Source organism: Parus major, chromosome 3, assembly GCF_001522545.3.
Source record: "Parus major isolate Abel chromosome 3, Parus_major1.1, whole genome shotgun sequence".
Taxonomy (NCBI): domain Eukaryota; kingdom Metazoa; phylum Chordata; class Aves; order Passeriformes; family Paridae; genus Parus; species Parus major.
In genome coordinates this window covers 43,104,744-43,125,271 of record NC_031770.1, presented here as the reverse complement: position 1 = coordinate 43,125,271, position 20,528 = coordinate 43,104,744, and the positions used below count along the sequence as shown (strand labels likewise).

General features: G+C 40.4%; 1 protein-coding gene across 1 annotated transcript; it reads right to left on the bottom strand.

Moving 5' to 3' along the window:
• Positions 1-9,522: 9,522 nt before the first annotated feature.
• Positions 9,523-19,243, bottom strand: MAP10 (microtubule associated protein 10). The gene has a single exon (XM_015620314.2). The coding sequence runs from the start codon at positions 19,235-19,237 to the stop codon at positions 16,796-16,798; it is 2,442 nt and encodes an 813-aa protein (XP_015475800.1). The 5' UTR covers positions 19,238-19,243; the 3' UTR covers positions 9,523-16,795.
• Positions 19,244-20,528: the final 1,285 nt, after the last annotated feature.

Below are 20,528 nucleotides of genomic sequence, written 5' to 3'. Positions count from 1 at the left end.
TGGTCTCCATGACCCTGTTGAGGTAAGCCCATGTCCTAGTTTGTCCTTGTGGTGTCCAGGGAAGAAGTCACTGCTGTGATTGAATGTAGAATGATGGGCCACTGGAGTGGAGATTCAGTGGACATTTCTGTAGGTCTTAGGCTATTTATTCCTGTGTACCAAGAGAACTAGAGGAGAATTAAAGGAATTAGACTGGAGATGATCTCTCACAGCTTCTTGGTTTGGTTTGAAAAAATTATTACTGTCTGGTTTCTGCTGCTCTGCTTACCTGAAGACTAAATTCTCTATGAAATTTTTTTCCCCAGATTTAAGAATCAAACCCTTATGACTCAGTAACCATGTGGTACATTTGACCAAGAGCTTTATCTCATCATCTGGTTTTGGTTCCTCATGGTCTATTGCCTTTCCCACAATAGCCCTTCTGCCTTGATTTGTTGCAGTTACTCAAGGGTTTGGATTATTTTTGAGACTACTTTTGGATTATTACTATTGTCTCCTGTAGTATTTTTAGAGGAGGATGGGAATTTGAAGTGGAGAATATGCAGATGAAAATGCAGTATTTGATTGTGTTGCCATGAGTAAAAAAACCTGAAAAAAGTCATATTTTCTAGGTCAATAAATGAATATTTATTATTAAGTATCTGTTATGAAGAGGAAGAAGTCCAAAAATTGACAGTGATGAATAACTTGTATTGTTTCAGAACTCAGAGATATCTGAGGAAAAAATAAATGTCTTTTTAAGGAAAGGGACTCTCAGGGGACTAAAAGAGAATGGCAGAAACTGTATATTCTGCCTATTTGTAGAACCAGTGCTAAACTACCAAAGATTTTAAAGAATTAGTGATCTCTTTTTCCCTTCAGGTAGTTTTGCAGTGTTTCACAGCCTTTCACAACTTAATATTAGGTGAGGGCATTATGGGAAGATAGGGATGGAGGTGCCTGATTGCTGAGCCTTCATGTTGCCCCAGCTATTCCAAAACCAGAGCTCTTCTAGCACTCTGTCAGTAACTCCATCTTTTCATTTGCTCAGCTCATCCATATAAATGAGCTCCTCTTGCTTTAAAGAGAGCACGTTCAACTGAGCTTGTGGAGAAACAACTTTCCCCTTGGCTTGTACATCATTGCCATTGCAGAAACTTAGGAAAAGAATCAGTCATTCAGAATAACAGCATTAACTGAGCGCCCAAGGCTTTTGGCACCCAAGAGATGGGTAGAGTGCTGTTCTTGATCAGCCCAGAAAGCAGAAAAGGATGCAACTCACAGCCTCCCAACCTATCTTTGTGTTAATCTAGCATTCATCTCAAGACCCAGAGTTCACCACAGTAGTGCTGGAAATAAAGACTGACTAATGGTTTGTGTCAATTGCTGGGAACAATGACTATAATTTAAAGGAACCCGATTTAAACTTACAAGCCTTCTTAGTTGATCTAGGATATCTCAACCATCATGTCAGCCTGAAAATATCTCCACTGCTTCAAATGTAGCTAGCCTGATCTGATTTCTCTTCCAAAAGTAAAACTAAAGTGTGTGTTGTTAATTATCCTTTGCTTTTGCCATCTCCCTTTTGCATGAAGGGCTGTGTTTCCACCACAGGCCCTTTGAAAATCAAGTCAGAAGGATCTGAGAGAATCCCATTAGTGCTTTCCCACAGGATAAAAGGATGGAACAAGGGTGTCTGGGGTGCAGCTGGCTGAAATGATTACTTTAGCACTGCAGGGATCATCAGCATGTTGTCAAGATTGCGTCAGTGGGCCAATGCATCCAGCAAAGGGTGCAAGTACACTGAGGAAGGACTAATGTACATGTGACCTTTTCTTAAGGGTTTTTACTGGACCTTTAGTTACACCCAGTGCAGTCTACTTTTATAAAGCCCTAGATAAAACAGCTTTTAAAACTTGTTTTATCATTATTTAACTAAGTGGTTAGTTCCCAGTGGAAAGGCCTTTTCAGCTTATCTTTGAAAGACAGGCTTTATTGTGCTCTGGCTCTGTGATAACTTCTCCAGTTCATCCTCTATTGAAGGGAAATCTGTTTCATATTTTACAGCTTCTTACTCTTGAATTTGTATGCTCTGAGGCCTAATACCTTTAAACATGGTGCATCCAAAAGAAATCAATCTAACAATAGCTGACTTGAGAAATATGCTTATTAACTGCATTAGTGAGATTCTCCATATTGTTGCCAATCTGCATCTCCCCACCTTCTTGCTTGCCCTAAGTAAGGACTTGCTCCTGGAATTCAAAGTTGCTTCAGCTGTTAAATCAGATAGGTTCCAGCTAAGAGTCAACATCAAATGAATGTATCTCCACTCTGTAAAAGCAGGCAACCTGTCTCTTTTTGCCTAAGGGAGAGTAACACAGAAGGCAAAGCTCTTGTTGTTGCCAAGAAGCCTCCAGTCCAACAGTTTGAGAAATCTGACTTAGTAAAGATTTTTTTTATTTTTTGTTTACAAGTTAAAAATTCACTTTTCCTATAGTAGATTCAAGCCTGAACAGTGTAATAGGAACTGAATTATAAAGTCTATATCCATGCTTAAAGCAATAGTTACTGAAATCCCAAACCATCTGAGTGAATCTGCTTTAGATTTGGCTCATTGTACTTCATTCTTTTGAGAAGAGAAACCAAATTTAGAGTCAAAATTTAATTTCTTATGATGTGCCATAGAAAAAAGAGCATATTAAACAAATATATTCTGTGCTAACCCAGCCACTATGGAATAGCTTTCTATAAGGGGAGTATTAATAAGAAGCTCTTGTATCAGATCTAAGGATTATTCATGAACAGTGAAATTAAACTGAATCACAAAATACATTTATAGGTGCTGCTGTCTTTTTCCCTTGTGAAGTAGGAATGGACTGAAATTGTTGTGTGGCAAATTTAAAATGAAAAATTGCAGTTGTTACTCCAATCATTTCATGTTTAAGTGTGTATTTGAAGGATACATTTTGGATGGTTAAAGCAAAATTAATTCTAAATACAGAGGTTAAGTATCTATTTGACAGATTTTTCAAAAATTCACTATGAATACAAGGCTCGAAATGATTTATTAAGCCCACTAAAGATGGAGTGATGCATAAGCAATGAAGGAAGGCATGCTGTAGCTCTGTTCTAGCTTTGCAAATTCTGCCACTGGTTTTAAAGTTCTTGACTTTCAAAGCTCTCTTTCTTTACTGAAATGCAAATGTCAGTCCATCTGTTGTATGCCATATGCTTTTCTTAACAATATTATTGCTTAAACGTTCATTTATTTAAAAAAAAATCTTGAAGTATTCTCTTCTTGCACTCTAAAGCATCTTGTTTTAGTTTTTTTAGATTCCACCAGTGTTTGCTGAGATATAAAATCTAACTTTTGACTTTGATCAAGCTGTTGTTCAGCTTTATTCACACTAGTGCTCAATACACAGTAGTTTTTCAGGTAACAATACATTGAAAATGTTCTCCTTAAAATTTTTTTCTAGTCTTGAAAATGCCAACTGAATGGTCAAAATGAATGAATGGAAAACTCAAAAGTTTTGCAAAGATGTCTTTTGCATGAATTGTGTGACACGGTGTCTTGAATAAAACAGTTTTAAAAATTAAAGTTGGAAAGGATGTTGGAGCTTTTTATGTGGGGAAAATATAACCTGAGTCCAGCTGTGAAAGAGTTTGTACCATCTTGAAAAGCGAATGCTTAAATGTTGGTAAGAAGGTAAAAGGTAATCAAGGGATACACAAATGAAAATAAATAGCAGAGGGAGGTTCAATTCAATGATTAAGTGAATTGGTTCTACTAGATGGAATGAAGAGGAATTCTGGAGGTCTCAGATCCAAAAAGAGGTAAAGAGTGGAGACAGTGGGATTTGTAAGCATAAACATTTCTGCTTTGTTTTTGAAGTTCATGTGAAGAGCTGCCCTTCCAGCTACATTCAAGAGTCTACCACAAAAGCCAGGATTTGGAGGGGCCCTGTCCTTTGGGGAGAAAAGTTAACTTTGAGATTATGCCCTTCCATAGGGAAAACAGGTTTATACCAATCTCTTCTAGATTGTGGACTGGAACTTGCCATAATGTGAAGAGGAAAACGCAGTTCTTGAATGGGAAAAAAAAGGGAGGTGTGCTGCTCTACACAGGCATGCACTAGGATCTGTGGGCAAGGCCTGTAGGGATTCCAGTCCTTTTCCCTTTCTAGATGAACCATTGGAACCCTAGCCCAGCCTTTTGATGTGGTGAGCAGAGAGCAAGCTACTTCCAGGCTAAACCTGGAAGCATTGAGATGACACTGAGGGACTGGGTAGGTACATGCTCTGAGCTTGTCCCAGACTCTCAGTAGGGTGCTTTCCACCACTTTAGGAAACCTTTTCTCTTTCCGGTCTGGTCTCCAAGGCTACATATCTAATAGTAAATACAGCAGGCTGTGTTTGCCTTCCAGCCCGTCACCAAGTGGAAGAGTCACGATCATGTCAACATCTTTACATTCTTTTTCTTCCAGACATGGACAGTCTTATGTGGTCTGTTTCCTGGGAGCTGGCCCCAGCCCATGCTCTCCCCCAGCCCAAGCATGCTCAAGTGGGATAGAGCTGCTGGGTGCAACTAAAGCGCAGCTGGTGAGCTGCAGGCTGTTAAACAGCATGGCTGTACATGTACCAGGGTACAGGTCTGTGCTCTGGGCCTGCTTAGTTTCTTATTTTTGATGCAGCCCAAGTACTATGTCCCCATAAGCGTTCAAATTCCTTTCTGATTTTAGCTCTTCTGTTGGCAGCAAGAGCTGGTGCTTGATGCTCTTCCTGATTACATCTGCAAGAAAATTTCTTTCTAAACATTGATGGTAAGAAATACCGTAAGTCATTTGCAGCCTACATAGAAATTAATTTTCTATTTAGTGGAAATGCAACTTTATTTACTTCTTTTTAGGGTCTCTTGAATTGCATGTCTTGTTAGTGTAGTTTGTTAGCAGTTAAGTTATCCTGTTAAGGCAAAGTTGTTCAGGGATTTGAAGGGGTCTGATCATACTGCTGTGGTTTAATGTTATCATTATTAAGTGTTTGTGTGTTCTGGTAAGTCTACCTTTAACAATGACTAAAGATGAGTAAGAAACATAAAGGATTTTAGTCTCATTTAAAGGTCTGGTGGTTTTTATCCATTCAGCTGCACTTTGTTCTATTAAAGCTTTGGTTGCTTATAGACATAAGCCACTGAGGTATGTTTTGTTCCCTTACTCACCATTTGTTTTTCTGGACATTATGTCCTTACTACCAATTACCTGCATGTATCCTATTTCCCTTTGGAAATCGGCAAGGGAAAATTCTGTAACAGATAATCACATAAACATTCTATTAGTGCTTGAAAATTGACAAGGAAAGGAATAATAGCATGGATTTGTCAAGAAGAAATAATTTTTTTTTCTATGACCATATGGACAGGCTGTTTTGATGGGGAGAATCAATACATGTCAGAAGCTCTGACATTAGAATACTGTCACATTCCTGCAGATAAGCTGGGGAAACACACTCTGGATGTGAAATTTTTCATGTGGCTGGTTTTGTGCTCTGAGTGCATAGTTCTCCATGGGTCAGTGATCAAATGGTGGTAAGCAGTATTGAGGCATTGTAAGGGTCTGACATGACACTGGGCATACTCAATCTTTTCATCAGAAATTAATTGGCAGAAGAGGGAGCATGGGTATTATACTTGCAGATAATAGTAAACAGGGAGGGACTGAAAGGTCTGCTAGGTCCTAGAGAAACTTTTGCTGGAGTGTCAGTGTATAGCTTAAGATAGTGTATCCCAAGGAAGATGTGTAAGGCACTTACTGGAAAGCAACATGAGAAACCAGTGTCCTGTGAAAGAAGGCTGAAAGAGATGTGGTTGCTTGGTCCAGAGAAAAACCAAGAAGAAAGACAAGTCCTAAATATGCAGAAAGCTCTCTTAAAAAAGAAGGGGAAATATTGGTCTCTTTGTCTATGGCATATAAGAAGGAAAATATTTGACTTAAATTGTATCAAAGGGTACTGAGGTTTGACCCTGGAAAAACCTTTTAACATCCAGGATAATTAAGCACAGGAACATGCTGCCTGGGGATGATGCATAATCTCTCTTACCAATTTGGCACCCAAGAGATGGACAGAGTTTTTATTTTTTTCTAAAAAAGAGCTAGACAAAAATGTGTCTGGACTGATATAGTTACAAGCTGATTTTTGCCTTAGGGCAAGGGGGTGGGTTAGATGAATTTTGAATTTCTTCAAGCACTATTGCCTGTAGTTCTGTAGTTCAGTCACTGCTGAATTCAGCACTTCCATATTCATGTCTAAAAGCTGGCTGAATTTATAGGGAGCCTTAGTTTTCACTCAGACCTCTCCCCTGTGCTTTCCTCTAATCCATAAAATGAAGCCCATAAAGGGTGGATCTAATTATGTTTTAGTTTAGAGGCACAAATATTAGGGAGGTAAGAGATAAAAAATCTCGGGTGAGAAATATTCTGCCTTCCCAGTGATGTCCTGCCAAGTGTACCGAGTTCAGTGCTGTTATGCTCCCAAAGGGCCCATCTATGATTGCATTAGCACAAAGTATCACTGTCTGAGAAGAGTTCATATGCAGAATTTGTTGAATTAAAATTTAAGGCAATAAATGAGTGCTTATAATGTATTGGCAACATTATCAGTAGCAAGATTGCCAGCATATTAGTGACTATGATGGATTGACTACTGGGGAATTCATTAAATTTACAAGTCTCTTCAAATGAATCCACTGGCTAAAATACTAATTGCTGCCCTTGGGAGCACTTTGGCCATTTAGTTTCCAAGCAGAGCTTACTCTGAGAAAAGGATTATGCTCCTGATGTTTGCTTGAATTTAGGAGTAGAGTCAATTTATGTTAGGGTTTTTCAACATTGACAGTAGTTTCTGTTTGTACAAAGCTTGCTGCCTTACTAGACATAGGGCCTAAGAGAAATAATTTTGAGTGAAAAATACATTATTTAACATAAAATGTCCCAAAAGCATAAATATAAACACTAACCAGCATTATATTTGTGCAGTGAAGCTTAATCTAAAGGCTGTGATTGTTTGGTTGTGCAGAGGATGGCAGTGATTTCTGTCTATGCAGTCACTTTTGCTGAAAGAGAATTGCTGAAGCTTTAAAAATGAATGCAGAGAAATCCTCTACTTTTTAAACTGATGGACACTTCAAGGTTAATGTTGCAAAGTCAAGTGTATCTGCATATTTGTGAAAGTGCACTGGAGAAATTCTCCAAAGATTGAAACTGTAACTCTCTTCAGCAGTGTGGATCTCTGGAATTTTCTTGGATTAACCCAAAGTGCAAAGGGTCAAAATCTGGATTTAATTTTCCTATTTGCAAATTCTGATTCTGGTTTAGACAACTGGAGATGGTAGAATCAGAACAGACCTTCTCTGGGTGCTCGTGATTGAATCGCAAACTGGTTTATTGACTGCAAAACTGAGATCTTTAATAACTTTCATGGGTCAGTACCTGCAGAGCCAATACCTTTAGTGGAAGTAGAATTATAACTCAACTGTAATGTACAAATGATGAACCATTTTTTGATGAGGTGACTTTTTTTGATAGACTCTTAGTGTTATATACTAAATGTTAAAGATAGCAGTAATAGTTATCAGTGTCTGGGAGAAGACAGGAAATGTAGGGCTTGTTCATCTGGTGCTCATGGGCTGCTATTTTGAGACCCTGAAGACCAACAGCTGAATGAATCACTGTCTGATCGTAAGGTAAGTGCTGGGGCAGGAGAGAAGTTTTCTTACACTTCTGAGCTTTGTTTCACAGCTCCAGGTACACCCAAATGCAGGTGCAGTGGTAGCTGGAATAGTCTTATTGTTACAATACATTCTTTCCTTTGAGCTTTTATCTTGCAGAAGATGCAATCCTGGCATGCCAAACCTGGGGAATGAGTGACTCATCTATTGTATTGCCTTGTTCTCAGTAAATTGCAGTGTGATTCCTAATTTACCTGCCATATGGTCAGCTCTTCTTAAAATTCCAACTGCACAAGCAATTTATGCTGAAGAACATGGGGAAGGAACACATTACTTACAAAGTATGCAATCAAGCAGTGTGATCCAACCCATTAACTGGGTGACATCCTTCTCTTTATGTGGACAGTTTACTGGCTCTAAGGTTTCAAGTGGGAGCTGTCACTTACACTTCCTGATAATAAAACTTAATTAAAATTTCATGCCTGTACCAGCAAGTGCCAGGTCACCAGATGGTTCCTAATAGTTATGTCCACATATTTTGTGCTGGATTGCAGCAGACGATGTTTGTGCTAATGTTACTGGGACAATTGCTGTGTGTACTTTGCAAATGTTTAATACGCATATCTTTGTGTTTAAATAATGTTAAAAGAATCACTTCAGTATGAACCCATGTAAAGTAATAAATTTCCATGAGACCCAAACAACTTTTTAACTGCAATAAACTAGTGGGTCCTTATTAAAAAATCAGAATTTCAGAGACTGTAAAAACTATAATCCAGTCAGGGTGGTAATTCAAGTCACACTGTCTCATCATATCAGTATGTGCAATACAAGTAACAATTGTCCTGAGGCAAATGCTTTCCACAATATGGGATAGGATACCCAAACTGGGAAGTTAGAGTAGATATTAGCAGGACAAACAAATGAAGGAAATCTGCTGGGTATAGCAGGTTTATGAAAGGTAAGAAAGGATACACACTGCGTGGATGTGCATCAATATACTCCATACTTCTGGAACTCTTGCTTAGGACCTTTTGGGCCTGGAAATACACTCACTGTGCTGGGCTTAGAAGTGTGTGTCATGAGCTCCAGGCCTATCCTTGGCAGAAAGGGCTGATGATCACTAAAGCCTCAAAGTTGCAGGCATGGATTGCACCCTGCTTCCCTCCCTGTGTCCTTGGAGCTCTTTTCCCTTTTGATTGTGCACTCGAAGAAGTGGTAGGTTAGCCTTTTTTCTTGTAGCTGGTTCTGTGACTGTACGTGGGGCAATGAAGGAGGAGAAGATAAAGTGGTTGCAGAAGATTCCTGTAAGGGCAGACATCTGGGCTGCTCTGAGTAAATGGCAAGAGGGAGTTATCATGCAGAAATGGACAAAATTATTTTGGTCTCTTCAGGAGTAACAAGCATGATACTGAAAGACAGAACCAGCTGCCCTCTCAGACATAGGAACTGAAGACGATCACAAAGACAGCTTTTGGAAAATAGAGTGTAATAATAGATGATGTGGTGATTGATGGATTTCCTGGCCACTTCCTTGAGTGGGGACAGGAGGTTTCCGAGCTGATACGTTTGCTTCAAGAGATATTTTTTGCACTTAACCTCTAGATGTGCCTGAAACTCTTGCTGATATTCCCCAATGCTATCAGGAAAATGAAGAAAAAAGAAAGAACAAGGAATTCCTGTCACCACTGGTGACTTTATAGCAATTTTTGAACTCTGAGTGGCAGGGCTTTCCTTTTTGCTTCTTTGGTTGTTTTTGCTTACTCTGTTGTCTTAAATTGAGCTATCAAAGGGTATGTGGTGATATGTGTGTTTCTGTGTGTACTGGTTGTTTTTATCCAGAACAACTCCCAGACTGAAAAGAAAGAAATGATCAGCAAGTTGTGGTGTGTTGTGCAGGAATAGTCAAAATGTCATTTCTGATATATTAGCAATTTTTATTCAGATTTTCTTAAGAGACACATTCTTCTTTGTACAATCAGGACACTGAGACACCAGTTGAGATGCTTAAGTTAGCCAAGAGAGAAGCAAATGTTTCCATCCAAGAGGGACTCATCCCTATAAAACTTACTTTATCCTTCCTTTTATTGTCTGTCTTCATTTTAATGTCCCGCAGGTCAAATTGTAAGGCCTGTGGAGCTGTTCCAGAAGCACATACTTTCTTTGACCTGGAGTGCAGGGATCAAACTTTTGTTACTCTTGCATCAGTACAGCTTTAGTCTGCTTTCTGCTGTACATCTGATCCACAACTTTGGTATTTACTCCAGTTGCAGAACTGTTGGCAGGCCTGTGTGAAATGGCTCCAGTAAAAGCAGGACTGCTGGGATCTGTAGTATTCCTAAACTTAAACCAAAACAAAATGTGTATCTTCACAGTTCTTCCCATTGAGATCAGAAGTGGAAGTAATAAGTACACTGTTCTCATATTATTTAGGATGTTAAGTGGAATGGGAAAGTGCTTGGAAATATTTCTTGTATGGTTTCTGTAAACATTCCTTGAATAACTTTCCTGTGTCTAGGTTTGATGTGTATTTAAGAAGATAGGGACATTTCCTAGAAAATTAGTTTTGTCTTCCCTTTTGTGTTAGAAATCTCATAGAGGCTGGGGAAAAAATATTTCAGTTCCATTTTAAAAAGAAGCAATGAAAATTTCAGAGGAACATCTGGAACTTAGCCCTCATCTTGACACACTTCTCTAAGTTTGGCCATGACTCACTTTTCTGGATGTATATTCTGGGCATATAAAAGTGATCAGTAGCTGACAAGGGATGCTGACTACTATAAGACTTCAGAAAAACAAAAAGGAGATTTCAGTTAGGACTCTTTTGCAATTAGTGCTTTCCTTGATGGAGACCTTGACTGTATCAAGCCAAACTAAATGCACATGGCATGTGTTTAATGTAACAGAATTTAATCAACAGCTAAAAATTTGAAAAAAGAATACAATTAAAAATTTGTGTTGTAGCAGTGATGAATACCAGGGAAACATCAGGTTAGCAAATCTGCTGCTCTCATTGAAAATGAACCAGATCTAATGTTGATAAAAGATTTTGATAATTGTGAATATGTTCCAATATTTTGTTATTAAAAATGGGTATGTAGGAAATGTACTGAAGTACCCTGGATTTGGGTGCCTGCCTTTTTGTTGAAGGATCCTGAACCCTGTTGAAGGTTGTTTTGAAGAAACCAAATACATGTATTCCACTTTACAAATAAAGCCACACAATGTTTGGAGGACTGTAGAGTAACACTGCAGAAGCAGCAGGAGATGAGAGACCTGCAACCATCAAAAGGCTGTTAACAGATTTTCATACACACAGTAATTCTATTGCTGAGTCTTCTTAGAGTTATCCATAAGAAAATTAAAACCGCATCCCATGGTACATCAGAGCTTCTCTCATACTGTGTTTGATGTTAGCAAGGTTTGACAAGGAGTTTCCTTCACTACATATCCCATTAAATTTTGATTGTTACCTTAGTCTTATCCTAGTGTTGACACCAGCTGTCAGGAGTAAGCATATGAAATGTTAAGGACTGCAATGTAGAGAAGATTAGACAAGATCCAATGGTTTCTATCCAAACTTTTATGTCTGGCTTGTTCCTGTGGACAAGAACTCTAGGCAATACAGGTACCCAGAGACGATAATCAGGAGTGATGTGAAGGAAGGAAACACAGATGTACAGCAATTTACAGAAAAATACAGAAATGAGTGAAGAGAAGGAAGAAGGTTCATAGAGGCAGGAAGGACATAAACTATGCAGAGCCCAGCAGACAATGTTAAGAACTTTGGTTTGATATCAAAGAAGAGAACAAAACAGTGAAAGTGTCTGAGAAGTGTTAGGAGTTTTCCTGAATGATAAGCAGGGCAAGATGAATTCCAAAGATGGAATGAAATACGTGATGAGAAATCGGTACAGGCGAGGCATCAAGATGAAAGCCATAACAGGGCAGGCAGGGGGAGATGTCTCTGAATAAGGTTCTGGATATCCAGGATGGGTATTTCCATCATGTTGACATGGAAATTTAGGGAAGAGTCAAAGGTTAAGTACTCTCTACCTAAGTATAAGGGACAGGAAAAATACTGAATCTGCCAACAGTTAAAGACAAGAGAAAAAGGGCTGGGATATCCTTGACACCAAGGGAGTTTCTTTCAATCATGATACCACTAAACTTTCCAAATGCCTCTGAAAATATTTGTTGAAGCATGACTTATCTTCTTTCAAAAACACTTTTGCATTCCAAGTGATAATACAGTTAGAGTCCTCTGCATAGGTTTCCATTCTGGAACCGTTTTTGAGGTGACTAATTCTCATGGAATTTCAGGGGATTTGACAATATAAATACCTTTATTTCATTTTAAAAACCTGCTACCTTCTGTTAATGAATACATAGAGAACATGAAGGCATGAAAGAAATTTTTAGGCTAATACCCACAATGTTTGTAAAATGTCTATGATTAGAATAAAAATATATAATAGACATCTGAAAGTGTTTTAACATTTTAGTTTTATGGGTGTTTTTTTGTTGTTTCAGGAGGGAAGGTGGGTTTGTTTTGCTTTGGGGTTTTTTATTCTCTGTACCTGAATCAATCTTTAAATGTTCATTTAGTTAGGAGTGATATGTATCTTAGATTTTATTTAATCACTTCCTCTACCAACCCATGTTATTTTAAACAATTGGTAAATGAATCACTTGCAGAGGTCTCTGCAGAATTGAAGATTAATACTGTTTTCTCCAGCATGAGACACTCAAATTTATCCTCTAGAAAACAATAGAGAACACTGAATACACTTCTGGGAATATGCAAGCAATTCTGTAAAGTAAGGGGAGGTTTACATTACAATTGCCACATAAAATTCAGACAAGTTAAATCATGAAAGCCAAACCCAAGCAAAAACAGTTTAATGCAGGTGAATGTCAATGCCAAACAAGAAAAAGTGAAATTGCAGCTTGTCTGAGTGAGTTCAGCATAACAGAACTGTGTGCATACAAGGGATTAAACATGAGGGAAGAACCTCAATGTGAACAAAACTGAAATTAAAATTGAGCAGTATACTGACTAAAAGAGAGGATGGAAAATGCAAGCATATCTGGTAGCAAACATTAACTATAGCAGATGTGATTGCCATTAGTTCTAAATGCATGTTAAATTAAAGGCAACATCTGTTGTCACAGAGATGGCCTCAGTCATCTGAAAAGAAAAGTTAATTTGGAAAGCAAAACTTTAGAAAAGGATTAAAGGCAGAGTTTGGTAGAGGTAGAGGAGCCTGATGTCTGCCACAACAAATGATAACTATGAGCAAATGTTCACGGTCCTGGATGGTCGTTCTACAGCTCTGAGTTGTGTTAGAGCAGCTGGTGAAGGTCAACAAAACCTTTTAAGGATGTAAATACAGGATTCAATGATTTGACTTCTTTTAAGACAATCAAAGATGAGCAAAGTAGATGCTGGTGACAAATGCTGAGAGAAGGAAAGCAAAGTCACAGAGATTTCTAAATAATAACTAGCATTTAACTGAGCAGCACTTACAAGAAGAAACAAAATTATTATGATACTAGGCAAATACTGGAACCTAGAAAAAGCAAAGTACTAAGAATGAGTCAAAAGTTCAATCACACAGTTACCAAGGCTGGATGGAATTTCAGAAAACTGAGCAAAAGGATTTCCAAACTGATGAAGGGATTACAAGTACTAAAATAGATTGTAGGAACTGCCATCAGAGAAATCACGGAGAAAAAGCTGTGTCATCTAATCAAAGTGCTGAGGAATAAAAAAATGAAGTGGAGGAAACCTACCTGGCTGGGACTTCTTAGTACTGTTTTTGTAAACTAGTTTTGCATCAAGTAAAAAGACTTGCAAGTACTTAGCAGCAGGAAAATATTACAATAGAAGGGGAAGAGTGCCAGAAACTATTAGTATTTGGTATCCTGCTCTTCCCATCGCATCATCAGTTACATAGTGGCTATCTAAATTTACTTTAATAAATAGAATGCTGAAATAACTTTAAAAAAGCATTTATAGCAACAGTCATAAAATCTTAATTAATTTGTAGATCTAAGAGTTTATTTCTTGTTTTGGGTCTTGTAAAACATGAAGTTCAATTTTATTTGGGCAGACTTAACCACCCTTAAGCAATGAAACTGTTTTTGAACACCCATCTAACTTATTTCTAAAACATCATACAGATTTAAAGCGATCTTGCTAAAGTTACAAGTCTAAAGTAACAAGTTAGGTGGCTTTTTTTAGTGAGGATCTGTAAGTTTAAGTAATTCTCACCTTTTAATTTCACTGTAGTAAAGTTTTGTTTACAACAATATAAAACTTGAAGTACCTATAGTTTCCTGTTAAATATTGTACAGCAAGGAAATTTCTAGATGTAATGAGTCGATGAGACCATGTATTCTTAAGCATTTGTTACTTCTGGGATAGCATGCAAGAATTGCAGTGTCGATGCTACTATTATTTGCTTCTCCCAGCATATTGTCATACCCCCTGAATAAACATCATCCATGCAATTCAGCCCTTGCAGTTTAGAAATTACATCTTTTTGAACAAATGGTGTAATACCTCCATTAGAGAAATATCTTATTAAACCTCTGATCTTAACTACTTGGGAACAGGGGTAGAGGATGTAAGTTATAATGACAAAACTGGCTAGCTAGTATAATGAAGATGTGGATTATTACAGAAATTGTACAAAGCAGGGTTCATTGTGGCCATTTAAAAATATTTTATATTGGTAGTAAATATCTCTGTTTTGTTCTGTTGTGTTGGCATAGAATCCTCTTGTCATTAGCAGCTATTTCTTGCCAATATATTGGTTTATGAGTTTTCAATAATAAAGTTCTTTCCCATTTTTGTTGACTGAGAGTTGATGTTTGAATGTTAAGTAATAATTCCTTTACTCTTACAACAAGACAGGAATATCTGAAAAGACTATTACCCCTGGGGGTACAAACTATCTGCTAACCTCTCCATGCAATAATCACTACCTGGAGTATATATTTGAAAAGACAAACACAAGCTAAGCCATGCAAACATGATGCTGCAGTTTTGTTCTAGTGCAATGTCTCCTATTGTCTTCCTAGTATGTTTTGTCATTTTCATTGTTCTCCTGATAAAATTATAAATGCTATTACACAGTAAACATTAGAAATTTTACCCCAAATAAACTTAGCTGAAAAGATTATTTTTATGAGATTAGTTTCATTATTTAAACAAAAGAAATATTGCTCCTGCCATATTTGCTTCTGGAAATTGAAAAGTGAAGATGGAATAGGGGATAGAAAAATGCTGGAAATTTTCCCTCGAGTTTCAACCCACTTGGAGCTGAAAATAAACTTTTATTTTTAAAATAAAATTTTTTAAATAATGTCCTTCAAATTGTTCATTTGTAGCATTAGCAACTCATTTAAATAGCCACATTGTAAAAATGGTTGGTCAGCAATGTATTTTAATGACAGTTCTGCTCATGAGAAGTGCAAGAGATTACTCCATCAATAAAATCAGAATAATTGCCATGTGTAAATGACAATCTGAGTCCATGTGTATCAAAGAAGTCAATGGTATTGGAAGAAAAAGGAAAAAAATATTGTAGCCAATGAAAGACACCCTAAACAAGATTTAGAAATTGTTCTGGCCAGAGATTCCTTTGGTATATAGGTAATTTCAGCTGTTTACCTTCAGATTAAAAATGTTAATAGTGGTGTTTTAAGAAGTCAACACCAGATACTCCAGCAATCCTCACAGATGTTCATGCTTTAAATAGGAGAAGTAATGTCATTTCTACAAAACAAACACATAATAGGAGGGAAAGGAAAAAAAATCTCCTCCAAGATGTTAAAATGTAAACACAGGCTCTTGCAGTAAAGTATATGGAAAGTTACAGTGAGAAATGACAAAGTCAGATTGTATGTTATAAAGAAAGAGGAGTGGATAAATCTGTTATTTAACCCTGAGGGTAACTGTCTTAATTGATGAAATAGTTATGAATGTAAAGCTGACAGAGGAGATGAACTACTCAAAGAGAAGGGAAAGGGGGATACATGAGATGAAAAACCAAAGCAAGAATTCAAGTCAAAAAACATCTCTAAATTTTGTGATTGGCATATGGACTCTAGAAAAACCTCTGCAGTTAAACAGAAGACATTAAGTTCAATGATCAAACTGGAAGCCATTAAAAGCAAACCTGAAATCAAAAGCAAACTTCAGTTCAACTGTCTTAATGGCAAAGGAGACATGGAAAGTTTCTCATTACCTTGCATCTTTGTATCATGACATAATAAGCTTGCTTGTTCCAAGTTTCTGGACTGTGGGTGCCCACCTCTTTCCCCAGATTCAGAGAATGCAATCAGGGAGTTGTGAAGCATTGAAGATTTACTGTGCTCTTCCCTACTCCTTGTACACCCTTAGTCTTCAAGGTCATGTAACTTCCATCCACCTCTTAAAGCTTTCCCAGATTACATAGATTTACTATCACCAATAATTCTTACACTATTCTATAATAAATTTTGAAAATCTGACTTAAATGAAGCCTAAGAAACTATAGAAGGGCTCATCTAGTTCAAGTCACTGTATTTAGTGATGGAAAAGGGAAACAAACATATTATACCGACTAGCTGATGAAATTCTGTGTTGCTACTGGCTGTGACTATGTTTTAAGTAACTATTTCTAGTTACTTAAAAGGAAAGCTTGGAACTTTTCAGGAGGAATAAAACCTTCTGTTTGGTCAGGAATTAATTTTGTACTTGGCTGTTCTGGTAGCATGTTATTACTTCTACCCTGGACTACTTTTGTGGGTAATGACTGCTTTTGCTGCTTCTGTCTTAATTTCTCCTTTGACAGTAAATTATGTTTCATATGCTGTTTGGATTACTTTTGTATTAAGATAATGATGCTGAAGTCAGGCTGTAGACACCATTTGTTAGAGATTCAAATAGTAGTTTATTTTTAAAATGTCATAACTAAATTCACTGATATAATAAATGTGCATGATAAAATCTTAAATTAGCTTGCATATAGTGCAACTAAATGTAACGGGATTGTCAAAGTTTAAATATTGTATCTTAATCCTGACAGTGAAAACTTTTAATTACATTGTATATCCTGGGAGCTTTTTTATTACAAGTTCACTGATGTCCTTGTACTCATTAGGACCATGTAGTTTCTCCAGAAAATCATCTTCTTTGTCTGACATGCTGTTTTCCAGGACACTAAGTTCAAGATCAGACATGTCAGACGGCAAGTAAGAGCTAACTTGAGTTACTGACTGTTTTTGTCCTATAGAGGTCTGCCCCTTTCCTATATTCAGATCAGTATCAGATTTAACTTGTTTGCTTCTCAGTATAGATATTTCTTTAATATGTTGATCACCCCTGTTCTCTTCCTTACTCATCTCTTGGGCTTTCTGCTCTTCATCTAATAATGATGCCTCCATCTCAGCAAGGTTAAGTGAATCAGCAGATTCAGCACTAGTTCCTGTGCTGGTTTTAAAGTCACAGTTTCTCCTCAAAGACTGGACTGGAGATGAAGCTGAAGGAACTGGCACAAGATCTGAAGTACTTTGAGCTCTTTGACTTGTCTTTGAAATTCTGGACCTGCTGGATTCTGGCTCTGTATCTGACCTATCTTGCTTTGGTCTTTCAAGCCACAGAGGTTCAGGACTGCTGGCATGAAGTTTAGAGTCTCTGCCTGTACACTCAGCACTGGTGAAATCTTCTGAATAAACTGTGTTCTCCGGACTAGCAACAAAGTCATCAGAGTATATGAATTCAGAGTTGTTTTCAACACTCCTGCTGGGGCTTAGTTTATGACCACTTACAACAGACACATCATCAGGCTCCATGGTTTTACGATGGATTAACTGTATTGCATCATTGTAACTTCCTTTTGCATTAGCATCTGATGGGAATGCTGCTGGGACTTGAGCTTTTGCATACTTTTCCTGGTGAGCAGATTTTAACAGAATTTCCTCTGGTAAGGGGGCTGTAGTTATTTTGTAAGGACATTCCTCGCTTGCAGTCGAATTGTTCCTGGATAGACTTGCAATAGATTGTTTCTGCAGGCCAGGGGACACATCTCCTGCAACAGAAATTGGCTCAGAGAGAGCACTGTTTTCTAATGAAGTCTGAACAGTTTTATCCAACTGATTATTCCGCTTTGATCTGCCTCCCGTGCTACAATGCCTGCAAGACACCACATGCTGTTCTTCAGTATTTCTGACCAGCTTTCTCTTGGATAAGGGGCTTCTCTCTCTCAGCATCTCAATTTGCTTTTTTCTGTACTGCTCCCTCCTTTCATGAATTATCAGCTTATCCGGGTTGGTCTGCTGCAGTCGTAGCCTCAGTGTATTTGTCAGCCCATACAACAATTTCTTTCTGGGAGGTCTATTCTCCTTAACTTTGCAGTTCTTTTCAAAGGCTGGCTGTCCCTGGGGCACAGCTTTCTTGGGTCTGCCCCCAACCCCTGAAGACCCTGGGGAGATGGCCTTATGACAGCCCTGTTTAAACTGAGGGCTCGTGACTTCACTGCTCCTGCCAGGCTCCACAGGTGTCTCTGCAGGCTTGACGGCAGTGGAACGACTGGGGGACCGTGAGGCCGCATCCCCACTCTCCGGGCCTTGGTAGGGCCAGGCAAGATGGGGGTGGACAGCAGCAGCAGCAGGCACAGCGCTGCCTGTGAGCACCGCCAGCTCCGCCAGCAAGGCACTGAGTAGCGGCAGCTGCACCAGGGTGTTGTGGAGCTGTCCCTGGCTGGCGGGGTGCAGCAGCGAGGGCCCAGCACTGGGACGTGGTGGGCTGTGGCCCTTGTCCTGCTGCGGTCTCTGGGGCTCGACATGCTCCCACTGCCCCACTGTTGCTGGCTTCCGCTGGGGCTCAGCCGGCTGACGGCTGTAGTAGAGCAGCGGAGGGCAAAAGACATTGCCTTCCAGCTGCTCACTCTCCTCCTCTTCCTCCTCCTCCTCCTCCTCCTCTTCCTTCTCCTCCTCCTCGTCGTCTCGCGGTTCAGGGGTGCTGGCAGGCGGTGTGGCAGCGCGGGGGCTGGCGGGACTCGCCTCACCGGCCTGCAGGCTGCTGAGGCGGTAGCTCAGGACCAGCTCCCCGACGGGGCGGCCCGCGGTGTCCCGCAGAGCGAAGCGGCCGCGGCGGCCGCAGGAGGAGGGCGCCCCGGGCCGCTGCAGCAGCTCGGCGGCGGGGGCCAGAGACACGGCGCAGCTGCCGAGGAGGCGGGGGGGTCCCGAGGCGAGCCCGGCGGGCAGCGCCAGGAGCAGGGCGCGGAGCGGGCGGCGGCGGAGCGCGGCGAAAAGCGTGTCCGGGCGCCAGCGGAACAAGCAGCGCTTGCCGCGCCCGAAGGGGAAGAGCTGACCCGGCCGCAGAGGCGGCGCGGCAGCGGCGGGGCGCAGCACGAGGGTGGGAAAGTCCAAGAGGCGCAGCGCCACGGCCGGGTGTTCCGCGGGCTCTGGGAGCTCCGCGGGCCCCGACTCCGCCATCCGCAGCGCCTCCACCAGCAGCTCCAGCGCGAACAGACCCTCCATGCCGGCCCGCGGGGCCCGCTCTCGCGAGAGGCCCGAGGATGTGCGGGGCTGCAGGCGAGGCGGGCCGCTCTCTCGCGAGAGTCGCGCGGCAGCACCGCTGCCCGTGCGGCGCGCCCCGGGAGCCGCCGCCTGCTGCGGGCCCTGAGTGCCTCCAACAACCGGGTTGGCTGCCTGCCCTGGTGGCTGGGTGGGGGGCAGCGGTCGCAGCCCCCGGAAACCAGGTGCTCCCTGGTATTTGCTCACAAGCGCCCGGTGTGTTGTGGCAGCAGCCGTCGTGTCCCTGCCCTCGGCTCTGAACACCTTGGTCGTGTGTTACCCACTGTAGTTCTCCAGGGACAGGAGCAGGCGCGGGATGGGGCCTGTGCTTCATCAGCCAGCAGGAGAGGTGTTTGTGCAGGCATAGAGGGACCTTGAACTCACAGAATCAGAAGTGAGGGACCTTCACAGAATCACGGAATCAATTGGGTTGGAAAAGACTTCTGAGATCATTAATTCCAGTCTTTGACCAAACCACCATTATCCACCAGATTGTGGCACTCAGTGCCGTGTCCTGTCATGCCTTAAACACCTCCAGGGACGGTGACTCCATCACCCTCCTGGCCAGCCCATCCCAATATCTAATCACCCCTTCTGTGAAGGAATTCTTCCTAATGTCCGTCTAAGCCTCTCTTGGCACAGATTAGGACTGTGTCCTTTTGTCCTGTCGATAGTTGCAGCCTGTTCCTGCTCCAAGAGAAGCATGGGCGTCTGTGTCAAGGGCTGTATACTGAAGAGTCTCTCCACAGTATCTTGGATGTACATTGATAAACTCATATTTTCTCTCCTGTCTGCATGTAAAGTGGGAGCTGAAGTGAGCACACTTGTGAAGAATTTCACTCCTCAGCCTCCTGCCTGGCAAAGAGAGTGCCCTTCCCTCTCTGTCTCTCCTTCCCTTATACCACAGTCTCCTTGCCACAGGCACAACGAGTATTTGCTGAGATAGGAAGAAAATTGTGTTGTTTTCTTTAATTAGTAAGTTGACTCAAACAATGTCTCCTAAACTGAGAGTGTTGGGTTAAAATTACAGTGCACCCTCACCTTTTACCAGCAGGAAAGTAACTAAAAGGAAGATCAATCCCCTCTCTCTTTCTGGTTATTTCCTTATTTTTTTCCACTTTCCTTCAGCTGTCAGTTCACAATTTTTTAGGAAAGTAGAGGCCAACAAAGAGGAGGTGGTCAAAGAATCCAACTCTTCACTGTTGGTCAGGTCTCTATTATTTGAATGGCACCTTTCATTACCTGTTATATCTGA